This window comes from Bombus vosnesenskii, unplaced genomic scaffold (assembly GCF_011952255.1).
Source record: "Bombus vosnesenskii isolate JDL3184/JDL3185 unplaced genomic scaffold, Bvos_JDL3184-5_v1.1 scf7180000014105, whole genome shotgun sequence".
In the NCBI taxonomy this organism is placed as follows: Eukaryota; Metazoa; Arthropoda; class Insecta; order Hymenoptera; family Apidae; genus Bombus; species Bombus vosnesenskii.
The window spans coordinates 1,079,479-1,099,019 of NW_022883371.1; the positions used below are offsets into that span (position 1 = coordinate 1,079,479).

Below are 19,541 nucleotides of genomic sequence, written 5' to 3' on the forward strand. Positions count from 1 at the left end.
ACACGCCTCGAAAAAGACAGACTTCGTATCTCATATTTACTAATGTATGAGAAACATAGCTGCGCGACAAGACACTGAAGCAATCGCCAAGAGATTAGCATATATAAAAAATAAAAAACTATGCGTATAACAAAATTCACCTACTTACCAAAAAACTGACGCGGAAGGCAATATAGATCGCTGAAGGCGCAGTGCTCATTCTACTCTCGTGGTATTCAGAATTCAATTGAACGAAATAAACAGTATTTAGGCCGTCAATACATTGTAGGTGTAAGTTAGTTTGGATGCGAGAACGATGGAATCTGACACGGAATCTTCTTTTCGAGGAAATCAGACAATGAAAATTTCGTCTGCACCTCAACGAGCCATATTATTTTTTAGCCATAATTATATTATTGATTAATTGAACTATATAATTGAATATATTATTGATATAACAACTTTTGTAGAAAGAAATTGTACACGTATGTACGAAGAAAAATCAATTAATTGAAGTAGTACTGTATATAGATAAACAATTGTTAACTTAATTATAACATGTCAGTACAATATTTCTTAAATCAAAGATTACTTTTATGAACTTTAAAAAAGACGTGCCGACCACAAAATATACTTTGCAGCAAAATCAGAAGCGAGGCCGTAATTAATTTGAGCATCCTTGCGGTTGCAAGCTTACGGAATTCTGTGAAAACAGCTCATAACATTCGGCAACTTTCGCCAACGGTGCAGAATAGTAATTATCTACTGCCTTTACAATGCTTATAATATACTATTTATGTTTATTTTACATAAGTAACGCAATTGAATTTATAGGATTATTACCGACATTTATCCTACATACTACAGTTACAACATTGCTAAAACAATTTACCGAACGTCCACACCTGAACAAATTATAGACTCAAGGATGATGTAAAAACAATTTATGTTTATTCTAGTTGAATTTAGCGTTTATGGAATACTTTAAAGACATAATTTTTCATGTTAATTTATTATACTTGTTATGCTTAACGTTTTTACAAGCAATATATGTCTGGTGATGTTGCTATGTAAAAAAATAAAAAGAAATGTTTATCTTCTCTTTAATAACCTTATATACATATATGTATTTAGATATTTTTAATAACAAATTATTGGTAAGGTGTAAGTTGAAGATGTAAGACAAAATTCGATGTCCTCAATCTTTAATTGCAAAAGGCAAAGAAGAACAAAGAATATTAATTTTCAGTGGGGTACAAAATAAACAAGTTTTGATAGAAACTAATGAAAGACATTTATCAAATATGATATTGGGATGATATTGTATCAAATTTTTCGTTTCTTAGGATCTTTTAATGTTGCTTCAACATCGAACATCATTAGCAACGCTGTACAGTTGTTCATTTACATATATCTAAATTTGCAATCTTTGATACAGTTTTGATGGGAATGAAAATTGAGTGAGATTTATTAGGTTTTCCTCTGGTTTTAATATATAATAAGGAAACACAAGATATTAGAATATATTTTAGTCAATAATAAACAAACATTTGAGGTCTGTACTGTTAATTAAATTAATAACAATAAAATATATTCTGCATAAATTTTACGATTATAAATCTATCAATATTTATGTAATGTTTAACAAAAAAATCTAAAACTTCATGTCTTTTCACAAAGATAATTTTTGTAATACAATAATTCGTTAGTTACAAGTATCAAAAATTAAAACTCCTTTAAATATTTTAATAGCATAATACTTGAATAACTTAATAAAATGTACTTTTCTATATACGAATGGTATGGTAGCATAATTAAATTTTTTACTAGATAGTAAATTCTAATTTCTTCAAGTAATTGATATTCATAAACTTCGATACCACTTTTCCAACACTTTACTTTAGGAAAATCAATAATATCCCAGTAATATCATGGTGGGAAATTAAGATAGAAACAAACTTCTAATTCGAATTCGAACAATATCCTAAAGTCCACAAATTCCAATATTTGTCAGGCCCTTTATTTACAAAATGTAAACCCTACTTTTTGTTACATTTATATTGAAGTATCTAAAACGGAAGAAGTTAGTAATCAGTAATAACGCCATTTAATATTACCTCTGTACATCATATGTAACATATAAACTAAATAACATATGTTGTGGTTTTAATGGCGAGATATATGCTTTGAGGAAAGCATTAGGATTTATTATTAGTTCCTTTGGAAATAAATTTAAAATATTCTCTGATTCGAGAAGCGTCATTGCGAGAATTGAAGATACCAACTAAGCCAAAAATCCAAATTTACATCTATCTGCTACAAGTAAAAAATTTATAATAATATATTGGATACATTCACACACAGATATCAAAGGCGATAGAAACGCTAACTTAATCATATAATATAGAAATGTATCGCTACGAAACTTAAATTGATTCAGTTTATTTATGAATCGGAAACAAGTAATAGAAACAATAGAGAATTAAAAAAAAGAATTTAGTCGTAAATAAATTGTGTTAAGATGTATCGCAATTTGTAATACAAATGTATGCAAATGTATTATTCTGTTTTATGAGAATAAACTTGTGTATACGTTGGCAATTTTCATGATTGGATATCTCGTTTAACTGATTTCTAGCAGTTTCAATTATTGTAGCGGGGAATACGATATAACTACCGTTAATAAAAATAAATCCAATAACTCGTTATTCCTCATAAATTTGCTAAATATTTATTAGGTTCCTAATATGCCACAGTTTTCTTTCCATGTTTCAATCAAAAAGTTATGAAATTCATGACTGTTACGTTGATGTTCACAACAGATGCGCGAACTGTTTCCTACGTTATATCTGTTATAATTCGTGATCGCATATTCTTCCCCCGTTTGTCGATAACGATTAATTCCCGTTCAATTCTTTTTCATTATGCTGTCTACGATACGTAAAACGGCCACTTGGCAAACGCGTTTAGCTCGGTGTAAGCCACAGCTTCGCAGTTCACCGATAACGGCACTTAAATCATTCGAGAAGCTCTAAATAGGAGTCGCCGGAACGTATTATCAGTTTTCGTAAGTAATGCGAAGATTTCTGGTTAACTGCTATTCCTTTACGAAAATATATCTCCTTTGGTAATTGGCCAAGAACGAATTGTCCATATGATTTATATCTTCAAACACATGGAACTTCCATTATTTATTGTTCCTGCTATTTATGAGCACTGAAAGATGCGATCAAGCAAGAAACCAAAGGATCGTATTTGTTTATTGAGCATAGACAGAGTATCATTCGAAAGAGACGCGGTCTACGAGTTCGTATAAAAGCGCTTGAGATTAATACCGTTGGTAAAAATTCTGGTTGCGTTTTGCTACCGTGCAGAAATTGCACATAAACTCAGAGAAATTATAGTGAAACTAATTCGGATCTAGGTAATAATCCAAGTTAAGTTTTGAATATTCGATCGCTTCAATATTATGATGTTGCTTGTTAAAATTTTATTATCGCTCTTGCAAAATGAACACGTAAATTATTAGTAGCAGTACAGCTACTTTTACATTAGATAATCTATTTTCTTCAAAGTGTATTAAGAACACCGCACACTATTCAAAAGAAGAAGTAAGAGAAAGTTTCTTGATTAAGTTTCATTCAGATAATTACTTGAGACCAAATATTGTTCGTATTATGTATTTATAATCATGATCTTTGTTATAGATGTTAAACCGAGATTATTGTTATTGGTATGATGCGTGCATCATTTCTGTATAATACAATTTTTATAGGGTTTTCATAACATATCTGTCAAATCAAGGCGATCAACATAAAGAATATAAATAACACGATACCCGTAATTTTACGTGCTATTTGTTATTTATATAAAATTTTGTTTACGCTATTACGTACGATATACATAATATTAGTGAAATATTATTACGATATCCATAACAATATATATCATTATTTTAAAGTGGAACTGGATTTGTTTTTAGATAAGTTTTTCTTATTCTGTTAAATAGAAAGTAAAATGGAATCGTTCTTGAGCAGTTTTATCGGCGAACCCTTTTCGCGATTTTCAGACATTCGTAACAAAGGATTTTCCCGATAAACCAAAGTAAGCGGGTAGCGAAGGTGAATATAAGACCACGGAAAAGTAAAGTGTTAGCGCGACAAGGTGCAGAGTTATGAAAGTACGCCAAGACATTAGGGACCCGATAACGGTATATCTTGTAATTGTAAATGAACTTTACGTTCTTCCATCAATCTTTGTTGTGCACAAGGATTAAAGAAGGTATGCTATTCTTTATGTACATAATAATTTGAACATTAATGAATGAGATCATTAATTTTAACCATTCATAATTACATATATTTAACAAAATTCCATTGAACTATTAAAGAGAAAGCTATTCATAAAAGTTGGAGATATTATAAATATGCTACAACCTAGTGATAAACTATGCAATGTGTTTCAGAATAAGTGTAAAAATCTCCAAACGTTGATACTATTCTGAAAATGTAAGTAATATTTACCCAGAATAATTTTCTAAATAATCACTAAATCACTGATGATTTTACACTGCCCCTGAAGCACTTTGTGTATACCGATAAAAACAATTAAAATAAAGTGCAAAAAAGTGTAGTTCTATAGTTACGGTTTCCACGAACGGAAATAAAACGATTGAAATGGGAGTTTGAATTTGTATTTCGATCGTATAGTGACATGGCAAAACGGTAAATTGTTTCGTTGATCGAAAACAGGTTCTGCAATTAAAGTTGGATTGAAAGCAGTCTATATTCTCGGCCAAGGTTATGTGGCGGAGGTAAAAGTTTAAATTTGTATTTGGATTCTATTGCAATGCAATAAAATGGCGAATCGTTTGGTTGACTGAAAGCAGACAATCAATTAAAGTTATTTCAAGAGAATAATGATCTTTTAAAGAATATTTTCGAGCATCGCTGGAAGTACTTTTTGACGTAGAGGTTTTCCGATAAAGTAAGATGGGAAAAGGAGAAGGCAACGGTGACGGCGAGGGCGTGAAAATAAGGGATGGAAGTGACACGGAGGACAGGGTTACGGATATGGGGTTACAGCATTACTATCCTGATAATGGAGTAGCGGTCAATGGAGCGATAGATCGCGCCATGGAGACGCTGTAACACGCGGAGCCGAGCAAACTCCCAAGGGAAACTGCTCAACTCCTTTGGTTGGTTGCCGGCTGCCGCCTGCCACTTTCAACCGCCGTATAACTAGGCTCTAACAGTTTTGCCTACTGTCTTCCTTGCAGCTCTAGTCGAAACCTTTCTCCCAATGTTAGTCGTCGATCCTTATCGCGTCGGAAACATTTCAACACCCGATGTGCTGGTTCGTTGCGGGGTAAAACTGTTATCTTGTCAACGAAGAAAATCTAGAAACATCCTCCGATGCATGAAAATGATAAGATTGGCAAATTTCGTGAAATGTACGATTCCCTGAAAGATTTTTAAGTTTTATATTAATTACTAAAAATTAACGGATAAATGAAATTGATAGATCGTTTAGCTTTAACTTAGAATTGCGTGTAAGATATTAGAGAAAAATGATATGAATGCTTTGAGAACGTTGGGAAAACGAAGTCAGCGAGTTCATAATCGTATTAATTTTAATTAATTTAATACTAAGAATAGAGTCGAAGTTCAATTGCTTTCTAAGGAAGTAACGGTTAAAGAGAAATCATAGACGAACCATGCTCAATCTAATGTGGAGTCTTTCTAAATTATACTTGTAAAAAAAGAGCTTCAAAGGGAAATAGAAGTTTCTGTAAAATATCAGTAATCGGAAGGTCGTGAAATTTGCTGGAAATTTACTAGTAGAACTTATCTCAAAGTTGAATTAGTTCTTACATGCGAATTTATCTGTTGAAAGCTTCGCTAATGGTAATCTGATTAAGGCTTAAATTTATAAGGAATTAACGCTAATATTTCTGAGTTATATTTATTAAATATCAGTGGGATATAGATTTTCTGTTGATTTTTTGAATGCAAATTTTTATTATAGAAATTACGCAGAGAGTGTAGAAGAAAGAGACAGAGAGAGGGAGAGAACAAAAAAGAGAGGGACAGACGTGAAATGCAAACATCAGTGAAACGTTTATTTTTATTAAATTTATTTTGTATAACTGACATATTTTTTAAATTAAATAAATTAAATTTCGGAAATGTACTAAATAAATATTCCGATGGGATATTCTAAAATTCACGCGTTTTATTTTATCGTATCTCGCGTTTATAGAACAAATATTTTACATATTAAAAACAATGTAATAAATATAAAATAATGACTTTTCTTTTTAATTACTAACGACTTTTTTGAAGTATATGTATTGACATCTTTCAAAATACTACTACTTATAAAATATATATTATATGTATTTGGATAATATGATTTTATACTTATATATATTTACATAATTTATAGATGCTTCTTATGTGCACATTTATGTATATATTTTTTTATAAAGTGCCATATTGACATTACTACAATTTTTGTGGAGCGTCGAAATCGTTTCGTTGCAATTTGAAAGGAACTCTGGAAAGACATTGGTTAAGATCGAAATAAATGGTCTCTGCGATAGAAGATGGAAGAGAGACGTTAACGTGATGGAGGTAGTATTCGTCGTAGTTTTATTCCAATGTTGGGCTCACGTTCAATCGTAAAGGTGGAAGGACAAGAAGGGATGAAGGGGAGAGTTTCAGACTTACAGTTGGTTCAGTCTGTCGATTGCCAAAAAAAGGAAAAATATGCGGTGTTTCCTTGCTACATTTTTGTATATGTTCCTCAAACATGTTCGATCAAGCATACGTAATACTTTCAGGTGAAATATTTTCTCTATAATCGTAATACATATACATATAGTATATGCGTATATAAAAGTATCGTAAATGTAATTTATAAAATTCGATAATTAAATACTTATAGCGTTAATACAACAATTTTTAATACAAACTAATTCGACGTATCATAGACACGACCGCAATACTATTCTAATATTAAGTTTCGATTTGTCAGTCATTTAAGCGATATCACTTAAACGTTCTAAATATTATCGCTATATCGATAATTTAAAAATCAAAATTGAAAATTTAGAAATTGCGAACTTTTTGCCGAGAAGTGGTTGATCTTTAAATTATTGTAACGTTGTAAAAAGAAATTGTATAATAATCCACCTAGGACCTTTCTACAGTCACACTAAATACTAAATGAATGCACTGAACTGAATACATGCACATATACGAGGAAGTCCGTCCTTACAATCTAGTCGTGGTGTACCTTGGGATATTCTAATGGCTGGGATATTCTGCAACACATCTTTCATTTAAAATGCACTAAAACAGCAATAAAACTGTCGTGCATTAACTTTTTAGGAGGCTTTGTAAAGAGGAGCCTGCAATCTTTAAATTTATAGTAGTTTGTATGTAAATTCGTTTGGTTCTGTAAAGGTTTCGAAGAAAAGCATCTTGACTTCCTTGCCTCGCGTTAGTATAAAGCAACTTAGCAAGGTGAAAATAAAGATTTTTTAATTTATATGTATATTCGTTTGAGATAATGGCGAAACATTACAAAGTATTATTCTTTGTGAAGATAAAATCAAATGTCTTATTGTTGGTAAACGGTTTATTTACTGTCTAATATGAAACATTTTACTAGATAATTTATCGATGACATGAATATAATTCATTGTGGAGGCTTTTTTATTTCCATCAGCAACGATCGCTGTTTCTTTGCTAGGATAAATGTTATGCATAGTTACTGATGCATAGAATGATGCTGGTGTGAACATTTTCAGATTGACTATTCTTACTTTGGGACTTTGGTATTCAAAAATTTTAAATATGTTTTTCTGAGTTCATTACACAGTATAATAAAACATACTAAATATTACTAAACATATTAAATATTTAAAAATTGCAGATTCTTTTCTTAATATGCTACTAACACAGGAGATGTAAGCACTCGTAAAACAGAAACATGTACGTACAATGCGACGCGGTAACTTGGAAGAAACATGTGATTTTATAATTTTTTTTATAAGAGTTCAAAAAATGACAGTTTTTAAGCAACAATTTCTTTTCTCTTCCTCTCTTTTTCCTTCTTTCTCTCATAGTTTGTAAGAGGCACATGTTTCGCAAAAAGAAAGGCAACTCGGACTAATTAACCATGTATGCTCATGGAAATTTAAGTTTATTCTTTCACCCATGACGTCAAAGTTCACGATTCTCGCACAAATCGAACCGGACAGCCGTACAACCCAGCAGGCCGGTATCTGGTAGACACTTATGTGATAAGAGTATAAAAGAGGTCATGTCGAAGGTTATATTTATTGCAACTGATAGTCAAAGCGACTGCTTGCAAAAAAGTGTGTTGGCTGACATCGATGGACCTTTGATGGTGAACGTAGGGCTATCCCTATAGTACAAAAAGTCATAGAAATATGATTTAAACTACTGGTTGACTTTTGTGTGTGATTGATCCAATCAATACTTTGTTGTTGCCAGAATATCGCAAGAACTTTTACGAATAAACAAAAGTTCGTTACAAACAGATATTTACAAACATTACGTTTCTTGAAATAGATTATTAAGACCATAAAGATTTTGTTTGGTTTCTTTAATTTAATATTAATTGTGGCTTTTATATGGCACGTTTGAAAGAAATAAAAACTATATTTGAAAAACCTATACTATGTTATGTAAAATGTTATATTTTTCATATTATTTTTATTTCGAATCTATATTTCTGAAATTTCTCAAACAGTAAAGTACTTCTACAATAGCTCCGAGAGAAATAACTATCTCGTTTCTTAATTTTTGTCGGTGGCTGTATATTTATAAACAAATAACTTGTTTAATGCTTACTATAAATTGGGAAAAATTCAACAATCGATTGATTCAGTTACGTAAGGGATGTTGTTGATCGAAAACGCTGTGATTATAGAATTTCTCGAATTGAGTTGGTACCTATACTCTATACTGAACAGCTATTTGGAGAAGGATGGTAGGAACGATGGTAGAAACGGAGAGGGGATATTTTATGGAGCAGTTCAGTGGTAATGAAGGTGTTTACATGCAGGCAAGAAGGCGTCTCGCCGGGCCGTAGGTAATTAGGACAGACAACTACCTACGCGATAGGCATTGCCAGAGGTAAATGTGGATGGGTGCACATGGAACGGTGGTGGGCACTCGTTATTTTAGAGCTTCCACTCGTGTAATGTACTGGCGTAATTAGCGTTATCTGATCTACGAACAAAAGAGAGTTACTCGTTTATAGGAACCTGGCAGTTGCCGAAATGCCACTCGATTATGCGAAAAAGCGGAATATTTTACGCGAGCTGCACAACCGGAATTGACTGTCGAACAATGCAGTACAGGTATTCGTGTTGACTCTATCAAATGATTTGTTACTATACATACATAATACAACAACGGAGTTGAATTATGACAAAAGAATAAAAAGTGACATCTATTCTAATCGATATGATAAATCCTTTACCATCCTAATCGACCTCTGTCATAAATTCGTTTTTATTGTTATATTTCAATAAATTTTTTCTTTTTATGTCAAGATTTTTATAAATAGAAAAACTCCAGTCAAACAAATACCAGAAATTTCACGACGTTTTACTTATATAAGAAAATGTGCAGCTAATTGCATTTATTATAACGTCATCAGCAGGGCCGAAGAATTGTACATTCTATGCGTATAATCTGTCCTTATTGTACTATGATAATAATATTAAATTCATTGAATATTTTACTTAATATATTCATATAAATCAGGATTCCACATCATCAGTACTAAAATTCACAAAAGAAAAGGGTTGGTCTTTGAAAGTAGAAGTATATTTCTTGACTAAGAGTAATTTTTTCGTTATAATTGAGGCAGTTCTTTTGATTAATTAAGGCAGTTAATTTCAGTTAGTTCATGTTACATTTTTTCTGTAAAATTTTATTTTTATTTTTTTTTGGGAAAATTATAATATATTGTTATAATTTTATTATAATATTATATAGTATTATTATTATAAAAATAATTGTATATAGAGAGTTAGAATAATATTTATTAATAGATGACCTATAATGCTAACCTTAATCCCTAAACATCATGCACGATCACTTGAGCAATATGAAGTACGCCGGAGAATAAATCGAAAGCGTAAAATAAAGTTCATTTTTATTCAAGTATCGATAGTAGTATTAATGAGTATCTTTACACGGTCTGGGTTTCTAGACATTAGGAATGTCAATAACAGTAAATAGGAAATAAATATTTAGATTTTATTCAGCTGTTAATTCCTTCAAAGAGAAGATATTTCGAAAACGGTCACTTCATTCGTAAACTATAGTCTCTATTTTCAATATCCAAAACCAATTAATACGTTCTTTCTATTTCGTTTTAGCAACATCGCAAATATCTTTACAGTACACAATTTGACGTCACTTCGTGAATGAAAATCAATTGATATTCTCTGTCAAGCGCACTTGTCTTTAGCGACCTTACAAAATCAATTTTTCTAAAGTGAAAGCCAGAATAATCAAACCTTTCAATTTATTTTTGTGCGAACAAATATTCCATATTCAGAGAGAATAGCAAAAAAATTCACATAGTAGAATAGTTATACTCATTCATGATTTGTTTTTTTCAATTACTAAATATCGTTATTTTATTTCCAAGAGTCATTAATTTTAGAATGTTTTTAATGTAGTTATTTTAATTTTGTAAAAATATAAACGAAAATACAGTTTTTCATACTACAGGTTTTCATGTTATCACTTACAGTTTTTATGTACTTACAAGAACATTTGTATAATGTTGCTTTTAGTTGTTCTGTGTATGTATGCTCGCATTAATAACGTTTAGAAGAATTTAATAAAAATGATAAAAATAATCACTTTTATCTACATGTCTGGTTATTATAAACAATATGAACTATAGAAGCATTAAAATATACAGCTAATATACGTATATAAAGAGTTCAATAAATATTTTAATTTCGGAATCTTTTATTTATACATGCTAAAGCATAGTTTTTAAAATATCTACTAAATCTGCAAAAATTTTAAGTAATTCCGAAATATTCTTTTGTTTCATACCTAAATGTGAACAGTTACGTAACGTAAAATGCATATTATTAACAGGAACTTAATAAAAGCGTTGTCATAATTTGTTACGTTATAGCTACATTATAATTTTGTTTTAGTTTTATTTTGAAATTATGTAATAAAGGAATACAGATAAAAAAAAAGGAATGCAGCAAGGGACAGTGATAATACTTGTGAAACAGATAATTCCAGGATGAAATTTTGTAGCTGATAGGAAGATACTTCGAGGAAAGCGAGATGACATAGGATTTGTATCGGAATTAGATTCAGTTCGCTGCAAACTATTATTCGACATATTATTATGCTTGTATTTAATTAATTTAAAAAAGCTAAATTGGACTAAATCTGTTGAAATAACTTGCCAAAATTTTGTTAATATTCTGATACACAAATGTATGTTTCTAAGCATTAAAAAATCTTCTAGCTAAAGGATTTCAACTACGGATGTGGCTGTGGCTATGGCTGTTACGGAATAGAAACTTTTCCCCGGACATGAAATAGAGGACGGTCGGTCGGTTTGAGATCGTTTACTCGCTGATACGGAAAAGCTGGATAGTATCTAGCTAGGGAGCCAAGATATTTTCCTGATCCCGAATTCTTCGTTTCTTTGGCTCGTTAAAGTCACTCCACGGTCTCACCTCTCCTGCTGGAGAAAAACATTTCGTAGAAGTGGTCGACTATAAACGACCGACTTCACTGACTAGGCGTATTCAAAGATTTTTCCAATTGCAGGTACGCGTTCCGATAATACATTTTGTGCCTAGCAATTTCAGCGAAAACGATATACATATTTCAACTCGATTGTGATCAAATTTACTCGAGAGACATCTATATAATTCTTATCTTTCAAGTAACTCGTCAATATTACTTCCTTCTTTCTATTATACATATAAATGTGTTTTCACTTACATATGTATATACATGCTCATTTTTTCATTTACATTGAAGGTATCATAAAATACTGCGCATCCATTGTAGCAAATCTAATGATTATGTTAAATTTAAAATTATAAATTTTACGTGCAAAATTTTTCTTTCCTTCATATTTGACAATTTTTTTTATATTATTTAATTCAAAATTTTATTCTCTGTATGAGGCATTTTTAAAAGATGCAAAATATTTGATATACATCAAGTGATTCTATATAATAATGATTGAGATTACAATGACCATACTAACGAATCAGGAGAAAGTCTTGATTGCTGAAATTTAATCAACCAAACTAAAACCGATAAAATAACCACCGACAATGAATAATCGTGAACGAGAGAATAAAGTAGTTGTTCAGTCCTCGATGTTAACGAATGATAAATTATCCCTTTGATTGACAAAAAATTCTATTTTTTCAATAAAATATTTATCCTATTTTATATTAATAAATTACGGAAATTGTCCTTATAAAAATCTATAGAATTATTTGGAACTAAACAATTATGTTCATAGCTGTCTATGCTATTCTTAGTTAAAACTAATTCTAACAATGAAGTTTGCTAAAAACTGTTAAATATAGTTGAAAGTTATATACTTCATATTATTGAATGATACGTTTCTTTCGTAATAATAATAGTATTGTTATAACAAAGTCTAATCTCTCCTTATTACCTTTTTTAAATTTCATTCCCTTTTATGTATTTCCCTTAAAATTTCAACATTAATTCGGTTATTACTATTAACATTAATATTTGTAGCAATATTAATTTGACATTAGTTGTTTTGTATTGCATTATTAACCATATAAATAATCATATATTTTTTTTAATAAGTTGAGTACAATGCTTCTAAGAAATAATATTGTATAAAGAAAGAATAGAGTAAGTTAATAAAGCGAATTTTTTCTTCTAATGAAAGTACTTAGCGGCAGGTGAAGAACCTAATTAGGTTACTACCTGATTAACGCGATGAAGACTTCTTATATATTATACTTACAAAGATCTATTGAAAAGAATAACTTGAAAGTATTGACCGAATCGTCCAGTTACTAGAAAGTTATTGCACTTGAAGAAATGAATAAAATTATCGAATTCTTCAAGGAAATGTATTTTGTTTTTTGTCCTATCACTAAAAAATAGTACATAAAATAAAAAATTCATAGAATGTACATTTTTCTACTATGTAGAAATATAGTAAATATTTATAAATATAGCCTGTACTCAAAAAATGAATTTATGTGACCTTATTACACTCGTGCGAATCGCAATATCAATAAAGTTTCGGAATTGTTTTTGGAAACGTACCTCTGGAGGAGCGGTAAAATGGCTCCAGATTGAAAATTGAAGCTTTTATTATATATTGTCCCTATCGGAGAAAATGCCAGAGTTTTCTGAGCAAGCAGTATATGTGTTCCACTGTTATACTTACTGCTGAAATCTCGAATAAACGACAGCATGTTGCAATTTGATTTATTACTTATTGCCTATATCACACGCCTATCTTATCTGGAGTAAGAAACCTTTAATATTTAAATTTACAGTAGAATCATATTGATTATATTATATTCCTGAAAGTGCCTTTTGACTCGGGCCATTTTATAATAATAATATTAAAGTTAATATTTTCATCGAATCATAAGTACATCACATAATGGAATATGAAAAATCAGGAATGCTTGAAACAAAATGAACATGAAGAAAATTATTTAAAAAAATGTAATTATCAATTTAAAATGATTCATGATATTCTAAATGTGAATAATATGTTCTGCCTTAAATATAGTATATTGTCTTATGTAATGCTTTTATAACTATAAATATACAATTTGTACGAATTATTAACATGATATAGGCAGAATTTTGTAAGGTCGAAGATACGACTGATGTAGAGTGTAACATCGAAGTTCAGTTGAAACGAAAGATATTGGCGTTGTGCAATTGTTCCGCTTTAAGTATCACTTCACATTAGCAAGCGACGAGAAGGCGGACAATTTAAATTATAGGTACACTCGACTGAGACTGTTCTCCCTTATCGCATTAACGCGAGAATACCGTAAAATGCACAAGGCAAAGTACCACGCCAACCAACAACTTCCAGCGTAACCGTGTTCATTACGAAGAAAGATCTCACCGAATTTCCCATTTACATTCCGCCATCGTGTGCGACTCTTGGCACGGATGCTTATGTCCTCCTATTCGGTCCTTCTTCGTGGATTAACTTATTTTCTTGTAACCGTGTATCGTCTTTCGATAAAGATTCTCGAACTGACTACAGAGTACTGTCTATTTGAAGGAGATATTTAAGCTGAAAATGCAATAATCCGTGTAAATGTTGTCTGTGAATGCGTCTTGACTTCATAATCTATTCGAAGCATTATACTCAAATTAAAAGACTTTAAATAGTTAAGATACATTATGTGTTTAGAAGTGTTTCTTATTCATATCGCCAAGAGAAATAGACGATTTAAAAAGTAGAAGAGTGTGAAGTACAAGAATGTGCAATATTATTATATGCAACATAAGTAGACGCTACCAAAAATATTATTCACAGCTGAAATGTACATTCATGCACAAGGAGGTCATATTAGACATTTGCCGCAGCCTTATCAAAAAAGAATATAAACACATCGCATGCACGGGTTCTGTTTTATATTATGGTGGTGAATATGAAATGTCATTTTTCTGAAATTTGAATGTTGCAAGACAATTGCATATAGTAAACACAGCAATTGTTCTAGATTGTAGAAGTAAATCGAAGAGCAAGCAGCTCCTTATAATTCATGCGCATTAACAACAATAACGTCCGAAATTAATAAATTAAAAATGATTCTTAAAGCTTCGAAAATTGAAACTTCCGGTTAATCTTTCTTCACAAATACAAACGTGATAACGACGTAGTGAAAACTTATACAAAACATAATTCAGCGTTTGAGGAAGATTGTGTGAATTTAAGAATTATTCAAAGTTGGTCTTCGAAATTTGGAGGTAGAGATTTTTCATTGAAGAATGTACCAAAACGAGGAAAGAAAAACACTAGATAATACGTCCTTCTACAATAATGAAATTAATTTATTATTGAGGAAAGTAAAGAATTACATGAAAATTATTTTGATTGTATGCAACATATTTTAAGAAAACTATATCTTTAGATTCCTAATACAGAAAACTTAATTCCATAATTACCAACATAATATTAAAAACATAAATTGTAATGGTAATAATTTTATAATAATAATTACAAATTCTCTTCTAAATAATTGAATAGTAGCTTTATTTTTTATAGTCTTGCTTTAATCGTAGTATTACAGTTTTTTATTTCTTCCGTTTTACTGGATCTTCTATAGCGTTCTTGTTTATTAGAATCGGAACTTCTTTCTTAAATAGTAACATAAAATTTTCAATGGCCTTTTTTAATGTCATTTTGTTTTTTAATACTGACGCATTTCTAACCCATTTCTCAAATTTATATGCGCAATTTTTTTAGTAACGTGGTAAGCTTAGTCACATATATAGCGAAGTAACAGAACATATAGAACTATACACTATACATATATGCATGTATGTAGATTACAGGATTATTAACGTCGTTATGAAATATAATATGAAATTTAAAAATAAATAACAATTTTATTAAAAAGGATACTTTTCATAACATTTCCTAAACTTTCTAAACTATTTTATTTTCTAAATTGCCTTTAAATAAAGATAAGAATTAACTGATCCGTGTGTTAAATCAGCAAATTCCTCGCTTATTGTTTTATTGTATAGTAGCAATGAGCGCAAATCGTGCGGTTCTGGTTGACATTATTTTATACAGGTTGCGCCAAATGCTGCACATGGACTCATTAGATTTGATGTGCAAACGTTGTTACCTTCTAAATAGTGTAACCGTTACACAGAAATGAGCTGCTTGCCTGTTGAAATTGTTACTCTGTATTATAACGAACATGGAAAGAGAAAGCACAGATAATTTATAGTAAAGGCATAGATTATATTATAATACTTTTCGGCATGTTCCATTGGTCCAAATTATTTTCATTCGCATAAGTTAAATAAATTATTGTTTGAAAAATCTATAAATTTGACTTAAAAATTTTCTTCAACGAATTTTTTTAAACAGTGAAACATTGTCAGCATAACTGTATCCTGCGTATTAGACTTTTCTGAACGTTTTCCAGAGTATTTTCTGTTTTCAAATGTTTGAATGGAAGACAACTTTTGTTCTGGAACTTTCTCTTTCAGCTGTTCTTTACGTGGCACAGTTATGTTGGCAAAGAAACGAAAACATTTTCAACAATTTCTAAATTAAGAATTAACAAAAACAATTCTTTGACAGAAAGTACTTTCATTGTTTATTCTTTACTATCTAATGTATTACATCCAAACAGCAATACAGACTGTGCATTAATATCTATTGGACATAGGGGTAAATGACATCATGCGTAAATAAGCAAACCCGTACTCAGCAAATCCTCAACATTGATTTATTCAGAAACGAAACCGCGTGCGAAAAAATGTCACTCTACATTTTCTACTTATTTTTTCATGTAGATTCACACCCTTTTCGTTTGTACCACCAGATCGATATCATCCCATACCTATGTATATCGTAATTTCCAATGAAAATAAAACTGCTATATTTTATGCGTTTCTTTCTTATATTAAAATGACATATTTTGGGAGAAGAATATTAAAAGCTACGAATATTTTATATTTTCAATTATTACTTTTATTTACGAAATAAACACGAGTTCTCTATTAAAGGCAAATCTATGGTAAAAATACTTTGTACCTCTCCATTCGATAATGTTAAACATGATCTGACGAAAGGAAAAGATGCGCGCACGTACTTCATTAATTTCGATTATGTTCGTAAGGAAATATCAGTGATCAATTTAGTATCAATTGAACATTTAATTTAAACACTATATTTCAAGATAGTTACTATTTATTGAAAATAAATCAAGATCATTTTAATCAGTGTATAACTTAATTCAATTTATAGTTATAATAATTCGTCGGTACATTGCAGATATAATCTCTGATGATTTGTCAAGTTTAATTGTTTGAACGTTTCTTGATTTTTGTGATTAATGACCAGGCTGTAATAAAGCAAATAATATATATATATATAATATCCGATAATGTCTAAATATTTTCGTAATAATTTTACAAACGATAATAGTGTTCTTAAGATTGTTAAGATTTTCTATTTAGATGAAATTGAATATTACTGGAAATAGTTTATATAAATATGATGTTAAGCATTCTTAATTTCAAAGTCATGCATTAACATTTTGAGAATTTTTGAAATTTTTAATAAAAAAAATTATATACTACATAAACAACCTATATCTATATTCCGATTTTATGAAATTGTGTATTCTCAGGGACTTTATATAACTCTCGAATATACTTCATAGCAATATTCCTTTTAAATAAGTTTCAGTCTAGTAAATACTTTTAAATATTTGTTATTCTAATGTTAAGATATACGTACGTTTGGTAATGGGTATGGCCACTGAATTTTTGGATTGAATGGTCCATGACCTGGGAAGCTTGGAAACGGTTTAGATTGTCCCGGTCGTGGCGGATTATATGGTACAAATGCAAGGATTGCACATACTGTGGCAAGCATTATGAAAATAAACATTACTGCCTTCATCTTGTATATATTTTTCTGTAACATAGAAACAAATTATTTTAACAGCTAATTTAAATTACGAAATATTTAAATTAAGTCACAAGATACTTTAAATCTGTTGTATTGTTTTCACTGTTATAACTTGAATATAATAATCGTTAAATTAAAACTTAAGTTTTGATTGTAAGTACATTAATATTAACTTCTTTAGTACTAATTAATTTCTTTATTAAATTCTACTTCAAAGAGCTCCTATTGTATGACGTATTTCTAAAGTATAAAAATCAAGGTGTGCAGTATACAGGGTGGTTGGTAACTGGTGGTACAAGCGGAAAGGGGGTGATTCTACGCGAAAAAAGAAGTCGAAAATATAGAATAAAAATTTTTCGTTTGAGGCTTTGTTTTCGAGAAAATCGACTTTGAATTTTCGCTCGGTACGCGTGCACTTTATCGCGTCTCGTTATAACGAATCTCACTGTAGATCGTTGATTAAAAAAAATCGGTCGATTAAAAAAAAATTTTTATTCTATATTTTCGACTTCTTTTTTCGCGTAGAATCATCCCCTTTCCGCTTGTACCACCAGTTACCAATGACCCTGTATATTGCTCATACATATGCATATAAAATTATTAGAAATGTAACTTTAAAAGATTAAAATATTACTTACTAGTATTTACATTAATATAAATTCCATGAAACAATTAAATTGTATAATTAGCTTACCTCTCCACAACTTGCTCCTTTGCAACAGCTGAAGATACTTTCGATGTTACATGAATATTCTTGCATTTATATACAACTCTCATTGTGCAAGAACTCGCAGGAATATACATATATTTATTCTGTGTTTCAAAGATAGATAATTAGCACAGTATGTGTGTGCATTCTTATGTTGTCACAGGGGATTCCGTGTTCTTTCCGTATTGTTCATAAGCTGCAGAATATCAATGACATATAGTGACCTATGTTATCGTATTAACAACATATTTGTATACTTATTGCTGCGTTCACAGATACGGGAATCCCTGGGAAATACACTTTCCTCAACCGTCTATTTAATGATAAGTAATATGTCTGTACAAAAATGTAAGTGGCAAGATCAATATTTAGAGTTGACAAAGTAGTATGAAACAAAAGATGTTATCTATTCTATTGTCCTAACCAGAAATTTTTTTTGATTTCTTTTATTATTTATTATAAAGCATATGATTTTCAAATTTCGAAAGAAATTAATACATTTGATTAACTAATTTGATATGCAGGTTGTAGGATGCCTAATTTGATCACTTCGAATATCTCAATTATTTTTGATAATAAGAAGAATATCGGAGAAAAAAATATTTGGTTCGGGTGGGGCGAGAGGGGGGAGGCAAATATTACGAAGAATAAAAATTTGTTCATACATAACATTTATTTTTATCAACATACATATATCTGTTGTCATTTTTGTACTATTAGCGCTAAATAATATTAATATAGAACATATAATTGTTATAATTTTTACGAGATTAAACTTTGAAAAGTTTATTATATATCATCCTATCTTTACAAAAATTATTTAACTGTTGTTTTACCCTACAATTGGAAAAGATAAATAATAAATAATTTATATAGGGCAATGCTAACAATGGGTATAGGTTTGTTCTAGTTAAAATTAAAAGAAATCTTAGTGGAAAATATTTCTTTGTTTAATAAGTTTTCCCATATCTTATAATATGATCGTTTTCGAAACTCCGTTAGCACTTTGAGTATTTGCTACAAGTTTTTCAGTTTTATATCTTTTACTTTCAGAATGATTCTTATAAAAAACTTGAAATGGTTTCATTTAAAGAAAAATATAAATATAGGAATAAACTTG

At 30.1% G+C, this 19,541-nt stretch overlaps 1 protein-coding gene across 1 annotated transcript; it reads right to left on the reverse strand.

The window, feature by feature from the left end:
* Positions 1–16,943: 16,943 nt before the first annotated feature.
* LOC117239642 (abaecin-like) lies at positions 16,944–18,562 on the reverse strand. Its single transcript, XM_033505365.1, has 3 exons — positions 18,407–18,562; positions 17,539–17,718; positions 16,944–17,140 (listed from the first exon to the last, which is right to left on the reverse strand). The coding sequence occupies exons 1-3, from the start codon at positions 18,470–18,472 to the stop codon at positions 17,129–17,131; spliced, it is 258 nt and encodes an 85-aa protein (XP_033361256.1). The 5' UTR covers positions 18,473–18,562; the 3' UTR covers positions 16,944–17,128.
* Positions 18,563–19,541: the final 979 nt, after the last annotated feature.

Excerpts from the sequence above, each read along its gene's own strand:
- LOC117239642 (XM_033505365.1), bottom strand. The coding sequence starts at position 18,472 with ATGCAAGAATATTCATGTAACATCGAAAGTATCTTCAGCTGTTGCAAA. Across the intron at positions 17,719-18,406 it reads AAGGAGCAAGTTGTGGAGAG|AAAAATATATACAAGATGAA; the intron begins GTAAGCTAATTA and ends TCTATGTTACAG.